The sequence below is a fragment of the Arvicanthis niloticus genome, chromosome 13, assembly GCF_011762505.2.
Source record: "Arvicanthis niloticus isolate mArvNil1 chromosome 13, mArvNil1.pat.X, whole genome shotgun sequence".
Taxonomy (NCBI): Eukaryota; Metazoa; Chordata; class Mammalia; order Rodentia; family Muridae; genus Arvicanthis; species Arvicanthis niloticus.
In genome coordinates, this window is record NC_047670.1 from 17,083,294 (window position 1) to 17,096,251 (window position 12,958).

The 12,958-nt window shown below is 39.5% G+C and overlaps 1 protein-coding gene across 6 annotated transcripts in view; it reads right to left on the reverse strand.

Annotated features, from left to right (window-relative positions):
* The window catches only part of Ubr5 (ubiquitin protein ligase E3 component n-recognin 5), a 102,670-nt gene that overhangs the window by 19,007 nt on the left and 70,705 nt on the right, over positions 1 to 12,958 (reverse strand). For 4 of the 6 annotated variants that reach the window (XM_034516931.2, XM_034516927.2, XM_034516928.2 and 1 more), the window contains exons 35-45: positions 12,807 to 12,930; positions 12,133 to 12,244; positions 10,657 to 10,788; positions 10,085 to 10,342; positions 9,322 to 9,590; positions 8,950 to 9,161; positions 4,569 to 4,802; positions 3,788 to 3,861; positions 2,067 to 2,239; positions 1,871 to 1,984; positions 782 to 1,002 (exon numbers count right to left, since the gene is read on the reverse strand). In XM_034516931.2, coding sequence (XP_034372822.1) covers positions 782 to 1,002; positions 1,871 to 1,984; positions 2,067 to 2,239; positions 3,788 to 3,861; positions 4,569 to 4,802; positions 8,950 to 9,161; positions 9,322 to 9,590; positions 10,085 to 10,342; positions 10,657 to 10,788; positions 12,133 to 12,244; positions 12,807 to 12,930 — 1,923 coding nt within the window. The remainder of the gene's footprint in view (positions 1 to 781; positions 1,003 to 1,870; positions 1,985 to 2,066; positions 2,240 to 3,787; positions 3,862 to 4,568; positions 4,803 to 8,949; positions 9,162 to 9,321; positions 9,591 to 10,084; positions 10,343 to 10,656; positions 10,789 to 12,132; positions 12,245 to 12,806; positions 12,931 to 12,958) is intronic. The other 2 variants (XM_034516929.2, XM_034516926.2) reach the window with 1 other exon arrangement.

Here is a 12,958-nt window from a genome sequence, read left to right on the forward strand (position 1 = left end):
ATCCCCTCTAGAATTTGTTATATCCATCAGTGTACATAAATAAAACTGATCACGGCCTCATGGCAATATTTCCTAGTGATTTATATCCAGACTTGCATCACATTTTTCTGCCTTCTGTCCCTCCACAGTGATACAGTCCACCTTCCTTTGGCATCCTTTCCTTTCTACGCTGGAAGCTAACTTGCTAATCAACTCCACTTTTCCTCATCAGGCGGAACCACTACAGTTTGTAGCTGGTCTTCCTACCTCTAATTCTTTTCTCCAATCTGGTTTGTGTATTCTGATTGGTTCCTCACATACTTCTAAGTCTAGGCTACTGCACTGTAGAAGCTATCCCGTGCCCTTTATGGCTGGTAGACAATACAGTGTACTTACTTGTTTACTAGGTAACACCTTTTATCTCTCTTATTTCATTAACAAGTAAGCAAAAATATTGTCTTATACTTCTAGCCGAAAACTAGTACATAAACAAGAGGCAACATTTGGTGACTAAGCAACAGTATATACCTGTAACTTCTTATTTAATAAATAAAAGCCCACTATGTCCAAGATACCTTAAACATTAAGAAAAACAGCAACTTAGAAATTCATAAAAAAAAATCAATTTTTTAAATGTCAAAGTCCAGAAAACTCATTAATATTTAACTACCCGATAGTATAAATTATAATACCAATATACAGATTTACAAACTATGTTTGTAAATGTTATATGTTATATCTAACTAAAAATGATATTAAAAGTGTAACAAGAACCCCAAGGGCATACTTCATGTGGGTGTACCTGAAGGACGTAAGCGGAGGCCCTTCACTTTCCGTGAGTCCTATCTCTGCTAGTAAACTGCTTTTCAACTGGGCAGCAACATCATGGGCAGATGGCCCAGGCTTTGAACTGTCAGCTTCTTCGGCCAGCATGCTCTGCTCTTCCCCTTCTTTCTTCTGCCGGTTTTGCATGTTCATTACATTTTTTAGATTGGCAGCATAAGACATTTTAGTTGGAAGAACCTATGCAATATTAGGTTTAAATAAAAAGTTATACTTGGGGGGGGGGGCGCCACACAAATTGATTTGAACTTAACAGAGCTCCACAGAAACCACATGGGTAGTTAATAACGCTCCATTTCTAAAGCATTCACCATCACAGTGCAGTCTGCTCTTGTCAACCTGAAGCCCTGAATGACCACTGACTCCAGAGGCGCCTTAGACAATTTCAAAGCAACTATTTATAATACTATCTCTGGTACTTCCGTCTCCTACATATTCTCAATAATTTTAATACTACATTCTCCTTAACCATAAATATCTATTCAACTGTATTTCTCCTATACTGCCTTTAAACACAATACTGTTTATTTTTCCAGAACAATAACAAAATGTGATTTCACCTCTAAAATGAGACACGACTTTCCAAAACCTAAATCTGTCATGTAATTAGGTGTGAAAACTGACATTCCCACTTGAAATTCATCATCTCTTCAAACAAAGTGTTCTTACTAAGTGTTTCCTTTGTTATAAATAATGAGGTACTCACTACCTACGGTCAGACTATTTAGGTGTGTGTCACTGCTAATGCTGCGGCCTTACTTTATTAACTTTATTCTTCATTCAAGTAACAGCACATCAAGGGAAAAAAAAACCTTGAAGCTAAAATTACAAATGTTTATACAGAAGTATTCTCATTTGGAAACCTAAGTTTTCATCAGCATACATTAGTAACTCTCTGGAAAACACTAAGCCATAATAAAGCGGTGTGTGTGAAAGGGGTCGACACTAAAAGCCAGTGAAAGTAACAGCTCCATTCTACTGAGAGAAAGGACTTCCGACACTTCTACTATCAGGAATATACATATATTATAAACTTCGACTATCTTACCTCGAGACAATTTCTGTCCATTGTGACTTCCACTAAGCATTTCCCACTACCAGTAGATGAAGAATAAAGACCTTGACTTGGGCGACCAAAGAGATCTTCCTTTCTAGCATTTGGCTGGAATTGTAACAAGACATATTATAGTTAGAATGAATATGTGAAAATCAACCATAAAGAACATTAAATCTGTTTAGTTCACCTGCAACAAATGTGGCTGATCAGCCAGGGGTATGGCCTCAGCCAAAGGCACTTCAAATGGATTTGGAGGTATACATCCAAGGAATGTCATAGAGTCTGAACGTCGGAAAAATGGATGGTTTTGGCCAGTTTCTACAGGAAGAGATTCATCATCCTTATCATTCAAAGTAGCACCTAAACATTAAAAAAAATATTGTAATTAGAAAAGGTAACAATATTAATCTGTTCAACCTAAACTGCTCGGAATCTCATAAAATATTAATATACTAGGAAGCAAGTGAAGGGCTGGAGGTGTTATATGATAGAGCTCTTGCACAGCACATACAACCCTGGGCCTGGGCCTGACTCCTGCAATTCATGCACACATGCACGCATGCACATAAACACTCCTGCATGTATGCACACATGCATGAGTCCATAGTCCAAATTTTTGGCATTTTGTGGGGTTTTGTTTTGGAAATAGGGTCTCATTGTGTGGTATCCTTGGCTGTCTTAGAATTCTTCGTAAAGACAGGGCTGACCTGCCTCTGATTACCTCCATGCTGAGATTACAGACCTGTGACACCACACCTAACATTTAGTGTTTTTTAAAAGTGACAATCCAAAATAGTTGAATGTATATTTATCCTGCAATAACAAAAATCCAAGAATAAATACTGTCATCAATAATGGTCCATTCTATTTGAATAGTTTTCTTATATCCCCTCTTTAGATAGAGAGAATGAAACCATAGAGAATGAAGCCAAAATACAGCTAGTTTCCTGAGCATATTTCAGGACTCAACCTGATTATGCCAAAAGGAGATGACCAGAAGCGGAAGTCTAAGTATTCCCATACTGAAGTGAACAAGAAGCTGTCTGAACGCTGTATTGATCCAGCCAACAGTAACAGATACACAACACACCAGCGACAGCTCTCCTTAATGGAACAGAACTTCCCCAGGCGGAGCTCACTAAATAAAGCATAGAAAGTGAGCTTCGGCTGAATTTTCAAAACAAGAAAAAAGCCAAACCCACCACCACAAACAGCACCATCACCAATAAGACAAAAAGCCCAGACTGTCTGGGAATAATAAACAGGAAGAAGGACTATTTCACCCCATTTTAAATCTTTAACTGTCAATTAAAATAATGAAAATCTACAAGTTGTCTCTACAACAACAGTGGTTCTCAACCTAATGCTACAACCCTTTAATACAGTTCCTCATGTTGTGGTGGCACCCAACCATAAAAATATTTTCATTGCTACATCATAACTGTAATTTTGCTACTGTTCTGAATCATAAAGTAAGTATCTGTGTTTGTGACTTAGGAACCCCCAGTGACAGGCCACATAAGAGGCCCACTCCATACTCTGTGCCGCCCCACGGGACACTCTGATTTTATGGCATGTAATCTTAACTAAATCTATTCTGCATCAATATTAACAGAGACTTTCATGAGACTTAAAGTAATAATGGTAAAGATAACCTGAGAGAAATAAAAAACATGAAGTAAAAGAAAAAGTATGGATATTGGAAAATTCAGAACCTTAACTCAATCTTAATTATGAAATGTAGAATATAATGCAAGGGTGTATAAAAAAATGACAGAAAAGGTATTCAACACAGAGAAGAAAAGAGAAATTCCCACCCCAACAGAACATAATGTAGTTAAAAAGCCTGGAGGAAATACTGAAGCAGCCATTTCTTAAGGAAGAGTGGGAGACACTCTGGGAACTAACTTTGACTGGTGTCGTCATCATTTTCATGTTCCGAATCTTCATTATCAATACCCAGTTCCAGAAGTTCTCGTGTCCTTAAAAACAAACAAACAAACAAACAAACAAACAAAAAAACAATGAGAGTCATTTAAATGAACTATTTGTGTGGTGTGAAAAAGAGCACAGGTGAGAGGGACATTGGAGATGTCACTGGGCATCTAACTTGTGTGTGTGTGTGTGTGTGTGTGTGTGTGTGTGTGTGTGTGTGTGTGTGTGTGTGTGTATCATAGCTAGTACATGGAAGCCAGAGGACAATCTGCAAAGATTGAATTTTTTCTTCTACCCTGTGAGACCCAGGACTTGAACTCAGGTGGTTAACCAAGTGCCATCAGAAGTCTCACCCTGGAACCTAACACAGCTGCATAGTCTGCTGCATAATTTCAGATAACAGGAAATGGTAAAGTGGTCTACTTAATGCATTCCAATAACCAAAAGGGCTCAACAGAAGCTCCCCACCCCACTCACTAAAACAAAAAGCACTAAAGAAATACTGAGTGTCCACACAAACTCTCTCATAAAATATGACAAGACTTAAAACACAAATATCTCAACTATTAGGTTTAATCAGCCTCTGGTTTCTCATTTTAGGTGAGAAGTTGACAGAGGACAAGTCCAGTTTTCTACATGAAATATCTTTGTTCTCTTTTGCAATGCTGATCTCCTTAGTCCAAACTGTGACTGTTTATTCAGATACCACACAAAGCAAGGAGATCTCGAACAAACTCAAAAAGTCTGGATATACCTTTTGCGTTCCAGTTGAGGGGTGTCTAATGTTGTCTGTTGATTCATTGCTTTAATCCAATATATAAGGGCTTGGAAAACATATGCCACATGTTTCAGTGAGCACACATCCAATACTGGAAGAACATCAGAGTGCTCATCGTTATGAGATCTCATTAATGACAGAGCATAATTGAGAAAGTCTCCTCGAGCAGACATCATTCCCTGGCGGGCGCTCAGCAATGTCGCACGTCTACTGGAGCAGAAAGAAATGAAAAGGTTTATAAAAAGCACAAGTATGAAATTTCATGAATACATAAAATTAAGAAATGAAGAGCCTGGACCGGAGTGACCATCACTAATGATCACCAGTTAGGAGCACTTGATGCTCTTGCAGAGAGGACCCAGGTCAGTTCCCAGCACACACATGGTGGCACTCAACCACCTCATAACTCCATTTTCAGGGAGACCTGACACCTTTATGGACTCCTTGGATACTGCATGCACAAAACACTTAAACATGAAAATAAATGAATCTTTAACAGAGAAAAACAGAACATTTATAAATATCTTTGAAAATAATACTGCTTATGATTTACAGTCCTGTACTTAGGGTATCTACTACCAGTCTTAATAGGTCTGAATTTGCATTTTAACAAGTTGTCAGTTAAGGCCAATGATAAGAGTTCTAGGAACCATTATGAGAAACACTACCTATCCTGCCTAGTATTATGTGTCAACCTGATACAAGCTAAAGCCATTTAAGAAGGAATCATCAAAATGGCTCTATCAGATTGACCCTGAGTGAGTCTGTGAGGCAATTTCCTCCCTTATGTTTGAAGTGAGAGGATCTAGTACACTGTGCATGGTGGCACCCCTAGTTGCTTTAAAAAAGCAGGCTGAGCAAGTCATAAACAAGCCAGTAGTAAGTAGCTTCTTCTAAGGCTTCCTGTATCAGTTCCTTCCTCCTGGTTCCAGGTTTGATGTCTTACACCAACTCCCCTGGATGACTGACTACAAGCTCTAAGATGAAATAAGCCCTTCCCTCCCTAAGTTACAGCAATAGAAAAGGGATCTAAGACAATACATAAAAGTAACATTGCATGTCGGGCATTATGACTCATGCTATCCCAATGCTTTGGAAATGGAAGGCTGAAGGATGGAGAATGGAGCAGACCTGGGCTATATACCAAATCTGATGCCAGGCTACATGGCAAAACAGCTTAAAATGGATGGGAGGGAGGGAGAGAGGGAAGGAGATACCAAAACCCACCCACAAGCAGCAAAGAAAAGTGTTAAGAGATCCGGATTTTTATTAAAATTAGAAACGTTTGTACTTTTCAAAGGACATCAACAAGTAAGTCAACAGGGAGACTGAAGAAATGGCTCAGAGGTGAAGAGCCCTAGAGGATGCAGGTTTGGATCCAGGAACCCAAGGAAGGCAGCACACAATTGCCATTAACTTCAGTGCCAAAGGATCCAATGCTCTCTTTTAGGGTTTCCACAAGTGACATTCACACATATACACATTCTTTTAAAAAGGAGAAAAAAGACAACTTAAGAAAAATGAGGGAGGCTGGAGAGATGGCTCAGAGGTTAAAAGCACTGACTGCTCTTCCAGTGGTCCTGAGTTCAATTCCCAGCAACCACATGGTGGCTCACGACCATCTGTAATGGGATCTGATGCCCTCTTCTGGTGTGTCTGCAGAGAGCAACAGTGTACTTATAGATTTTAAAAATAAAAAAAAAAATAAAAAAAAAGAGGGATAATAAATCTTTTTAAAATCTGATAAATTCTGATGGGATATATTATTGTGCACTGTGTAAAGATTATCTTTGTATTATTCAAATGAGATACAGGCTGAATTCTGGTATTGTTAAGGATTTCCTGACTTAGTTTGTTAACAATCACCTTCTGATAGTCCCCATGTCATTATTTGAGAACTATGGTAGGCATAGAAAGGCACATGGACATAGAATTCTTACCCAAAATATATTAAGAACTCATGTAAATAAAGCTAATTTACAGTTGTATGAAAGAGCTAAGGAGACACAGGGCAACTGTTAATCATGATAAAAAATGTTCCAACTTGCTGGGCAGTGGTGGCACACGCCTTTAATCCCAGCACTTGGGAGGCAGAGGCAGGCGGATTTCTGAGTTCGAGGCCAGCCTGGTCTACAGAGTGAGTTCCAGGACAGCCAGGGATGCACAGAGAAACCCTGTCTCGAAAAACAAAAAACAAAAAAAAAAAAAGTTCCAACTTTACTACAGCAAATCAAAAACCTCACAATGAACTCCGATCTGTAATGTGAGATGCCCCCACCCTCAGGTAGGAGAACAGTTCCGTGCTGTGTTATACCAACTAGGATGCCTACAATAAAAAAGATACAAAGAAACTGACACCTACTGGTATAAGATCTATGTCTATACACCCAGCACACTCAAGGGGGCTACATGAAGATGAGAAGTTCACAAGATCAGAGGTCAGAAGTTCTCTGCTACAAAATGAGTTTTATGCCAGAAAGGGAGTGGTAGAGTGGGGGGAGAAAAATGTAGAAAAAGTAAAGCTCTTCCAAATACTACTATTCAGAGTATTTTCCGTAGGAAATACTTATAGGAAAATAGCAAATTTACAGCTAGGTAAAGACACCAAAAGTTTATGTCCACACAAAACCTTTATGAAAATTTACAACAGCATGCACAGTAATGAAAGGTAGAAATACTTCAATGGTGAATGGTTAATATTTTTAAAATGTGGTATAATAATACACAGTGAGTTAGAACATATTTGGGTTGGTTTTTTTTGTTTGTTTGTTTTGTTTTTTTTTTGTTTGTTTGTTTGTTTGTTTGTTTTTTTCGAGACAGGGTTTCTCTGTGTAGTCCTGGCTGTCCTGGAACTCACTCTGTAGACCAGGCTGTCCTCTAACTCAGAAATCCACCTGCCTCTGCCTCCCAAGTGCTGGGTGGGATTAAAGGCGTGCTCCACCACTGCTGGCGAGTTAGAACATTTTTAAAGCGTTATTGTCACATGCTACACGAGTGATCCAAAACAAACATGTTAATGCCAGTCCTAAAAGTCCATGTACTGTATGATTCTATTGACATGTGCTCAGAATCTACAGATAGAAAAATACGACAGAAATGACCATTGAGATGTGTATGATTTCCTAAAGAGATGATGATTTATTGCCAGTTGTAATTAGTCAATTAACTACATACCTTAAAAAGAGTAAATATATGTGATTATAATGTAATAATGACTGAGGTATGGAGGAATAGACACAGCACTAACACCAATCAAGATCCCACATCAGAATTCTGTGTTTTGGTTTTTTAAGACCATTTTATGTATGACACTGCCAGAGGAGGCCAAAAAAGGGGATTTGATCTCCTGGAACTGAAGGTAAGCTGCCACACGTGTGCTAGGAATTAAACCCAGGTCCTCTGCAAGACAAGTGTTGTTAACCACTGAGCTATCTCTCCAGCCATGCTATATTGGGTTCTTTTACAGCAACTGATTACAGCCTAAGAAAGACAAGAACCTCTGTCCTTCCTTTGTGGAGCCGGTCTCCTAGAACAGAAGAGCTGCTATTTCCCAGTCTCCTTCTATTGCAGGTGTCTCTACCAACTATCCCACTAAATTTGTTCCCAGTTCCTAAATAGTCAAAAGCAAATATGATAATTATATGCCTAATTTTTTTTATTTTTTATTTTTCAGTAAGTTGTTTAGAAGCAAGCATTAAACATGCATCTTGCCGTACACTGCCTGGCAACAATTAATAGTTTCTCAATGTTTTCTTTCATCTCGTCCTCTCTTGCTGTCCCCTCTCACTTCTTTATCTGCCAGTAACAATAAGACCCAAATCCCAGACTCTGCTGCAGACCCTCGCTCTCACTGGATGGTACAGCTATTCCTCTGACTGCAATGCCAGGCTAATTCCTAGTCCTGAGAGGTGGTCTGTATAACTGAACACAGAGCATATACAAATACATAATTGCATTTTATGGTTTAACAAAATGGCATGTTTGTGTGTGTTGACAACCTATAAGGGACAACACAGTTGACCCTCCTACATTCCTATTAAGGCCTAGTCAAAAACAAGTCTCAAGATCGTGCACCTGCCGTATAAAACAGAGGCAGAAGAGGAACAGGACACATGTAAACAAGGACACAGGCCAACAATGGTTTTCACTAACAGGTTCCTGGGATGACATGAATGGATTTTTAAAAAGTAACTTGGCTAACTAGATTATTCTGCTTCAACTGCCTATCAAGTAGCATGAGGCAGTTACCTTCCCCTTTGCCATTAAGAGGAGCTCAAATGTACAAACAATCGAAAAGCTCTGACCTCGGCTTTAGGGCCTCTGGTCCAACACATGAATGATATGGAGGATCTCATACCGTCTGCCTTCAAGCGTTCTTAAACTGGCCTCTTCTCGTGCAGTCATCCTCTCTCTTCGAGCTGAATTCTGAGAGGCATGAAGGGGATGATTTGGATGTCCTGGATCACCAGCAGATGCTAATGCAGAACCATAACGTAATTGAGCTTCAGTAGAATCCATAATACTGACCATCCAGTTCCACGTGGGAATAAGCTTTTCTTCTACATAGTTCTATGAAGATCAAACTAAAATAGTCAAAACTATCCAAGCACAGCTAATTTTGATACAGTACTAGTATATCAACAGTTAAGCATTTCCAATATAACCATTTATATTGAAATTCTCCTAATTGATAGGCAAAACAATAAGTAACTTTTCAGTGGTTTCATACCTGCAAGTTGACTGCATCTTGGTAAGTCAGTTTCACAGCTGCTGGAATCTGAGAGTATACTAGGTGATTATACTTAGGAATAAGGCCCATCAAGTCCGAGATTTGTCTGATGACAATGCTGTAAGCCCTGGCTAAACTGCTCGCAGATGTTAAGTAGCTGCTGGCATTGCTAGCTTCCAAAGCAGCTGCCGCCGCTGCAGCACTTGTACTGATGGTGCCGCTCCGGCGTAAATTTGAAGGATCAATATAAATCAAACCTGCAGAACTTGCTATAAGGAGAAAGGACAATTACTATGAGCTTATATAGTTGCTAACTGTAGTGACATTGTATAAGCTTATACAACTCTAAATGGTCAATTAATAATATGTACATGAGCAAAAAAGTATACATCTACTATACAGTCTGGAGAAGGAGAGTGTCAGGGTGGGCATTATCATCCAGGAGTAATTCTGTACTTCATAACCGCTACAAAAGGAAGCATATGGCAATGTGTGCAGACACTTTCGGTTGTTACAAGGAAAGAAGTAAAGAACACAGGGTTGGAAATACTACTGACGTCTACCAGGCAAAGGCAATGGATGCCAGTAAACATCTGACAATGGGCAAAAGACCTCAACAATAGAGATGATCCAGCCCAAACCAATAATGCAAAGATTAAGAAATCTTGATATAATCTTAGTTATGTACTTCTTATATCTGACACTCAACAGAAGGAATGTTTATCAAACTTTATTGTCTAGATAAACGAGTTTGCAGACTTGCCTGCCGGTGTGGACGCACTGGACGGAGCCGCGCTGGCCGCTCGCTGATGGTGCGTATTACGAACAGCCCACTGCATGGAGCGAGGAGCCTGGGCAGCACCATTGGCATGGGAGCTGTTTGTGGTCCTTTCTAGAGGCTCATCGAGCATAAAGGTCTCCTGCTCTATGTCATCACTCTGACTGCTACTGCTGTCAGAGTCACTTGAGTCATTTGACTGAGAATCATCTTCAGAAAAAAAGGCAGGAACACTGCTCGCTCCTAAAATTTTAATTTTTAAAACAAAAAACATTGTAAATCCATTGATAATTAACTTCACAATGTGCCCCTCACTCAAGAAAATATTATATTCAACAGTGACAGGTGGTATATAATACTGAAAAGCCATCATAAAAATATTTTAATTAGAAAGGAACTCTTTTGGATAAACTTTAAAATTAATCCATTACTGAAAAAACAAAAGCTACGAAGAACAGTCACAGAAAAAGAAATAAAATTACAGAAGGCTCTGGCTGCCCATATATGCATACAATATCAACTCATGTTGAAAGCAGCTGATCCCGTAAGACACATACCTGCTTCTGAGCCAGCAGTGGCAGCAGTGACAACACTTCTGCGCCCACTAGCATTATCTTGGTTGCTATGGTTACTTTCACTGTCACTTTCCGTTTCAGCTGCTGCTAACAAATCTAGCTCCATGTCACTTCCTAGAAAAGTATTAAATAAATAAAAAGGGTAAGGGTTCCACCAAATAAATAATCAATATATGTCTGACAAACTGGTATATCCTAGGAGTAGGAACTAAGAAGACACAGTGGTAAGGCAGGGGGGAAAAATTTAGAGATCCAGGGATAACAGCTATTTTTCAGAAAGAATACCTGGCTGCTGGCAATGGAAAAATTCCTCAAGTACTGTAATCAGTAGGCTTTGACACAGCCATTCACGTCCTGCAGAGCCCTGGTGTCTGGTCAGTACCCACTATTCATTCACCTGCCCTATTTTTCATCTCTTTTTCTTCAAAAAAGTTTTTTTTTTGTATTCACACTAACGTGTTGAGATAAATGAAATTCCAATACTGCAATTCAGTTCCCTTAAACAAAGGGTAAAGATTCTACGTGTCATCTTTAGGGAGACTGCATGGGGACCACCAACACAGAGGAGAGTGCTGACTGTAAGAACACAGCTGTTACTATCTCAGGAGATTATAAACTGTTTTTCTGTTCTTTCCACTGCAAATTTTCCACTGTTAAATCATGATTGATTTACTTTAGAGGTAGACAAGTCAGACAGGTTCTTATAGCCCAGTCTGGCCTTAAATTTGAAATCGGCCTCAGCGTCCAGAGTGCTGAGTATTTTACCACTGAAGTATTTTTTAAGAAAACAGACTGACTGCTGGGCCAGTGAGAAGGCTCAGAGTACAGGCAGTAGTAGTGCAAAGTCAGAAATCAGATCTCAACCAGAGTGCAAGGGAGACAAAACAGCACGTTGTTGCTGACTTCACACTCAAACCATGGCAAATACATTCTTACATTCACAAACATATATACACACATCAAGTAAATGAATAATGAACTCAGGTCATGGCTGGCCAATGATGTCTTTACCCACTGGCCATCAACCAGTTCCACGTAAGCATGAAAGAACTGAAGGTGGGCTAGGGATGTAGTTCAGGTGGGAGTGCTTGCCTGGTGCATGTGGATCCCCACCACCAAACAAACTTGGCCTAGTCATACACATCTGTAATGCCAGCACTTGGGAAGTGGAAGCAGGAGAATGACAAGCTTAAGGCCATGCTCACTTACACAGTAAGTCTGAGGTCAACCTGGGATACACAACAAATACCCTGACTCACATAAACAAGTTTCTTAAACAAAAACAGGGGAGGGCTATTAAAAACAATTACGTATGTTTATAGTTACTTCCTGAACAGTAACACATACTACAGAACAAATTATTTTTGGCTGAAAATAATCTGGTTACCTACAGACCAAATGAGGCTTCTCTCTAAAGGCACCTGACGTCACACTACAGCACTCAAACCCCCCACATACCGTCTTCATCATGTTCATCGTGATGTCCCTCAGCCTCAGCATTCTCTTCCCCATGCTCTTCCTGCTCGTCGTGATGGTCCTCCTCTCCAGCCACGCCTTCCACCACCTCAACCTGAACCCAGAATTTCACTTATAGATAATCACAGCACATAACAAACCTGTCTACACCAGTTTTGTCCATAGAATTAGTGAACTAAAATTGTAAAGCTCCCTAAAGTACGGGAGCCTAAATTTGTATTATGCAGTTTTAAAAATCATTTACTAATGACAATTCATTATGAAAAATTCTATCAGCATATCCCATAGTTTGTAATTAGTGTATATAAAGAGGCTTCAAAATTAGAAATATAAAACTGTTCTGGGAAATGGGGAAGGGCTGAACTTTCTATATACGTCAACCATTATAAAATTACAATTAAAAATACACTGCATTAAACTATTAAAAATTGCATTAAACTATTACATTATTATCCTTTAGGTAAAAAACAAGTTTATGCATCCAATTTCCTGGTACTCAGTAAATGGAAGATTACTGACATCACTGTAATATACAGCCACAAGTGAGTATAACCAAAGTCCACAAGGTGGCTGGAAGACAGAGCAGTTTTTAAATTAGCACCATTGATACTTCTAGTGACGGCTCTTTCTACCTGCACGTAAACAATTCAAACTACCTCTTCCACATCTGCTGACACAATATCATCCTGTTCTTCATCTCGGCCTCTGACAGGCTGTGACTGGCTGATCCGCCTCTGCTGTGGATTCCGGATGATGTAAGATGACTGAGACTGACTGGAGCTGTAAGGAGTCAGGGAGAGAACACGGC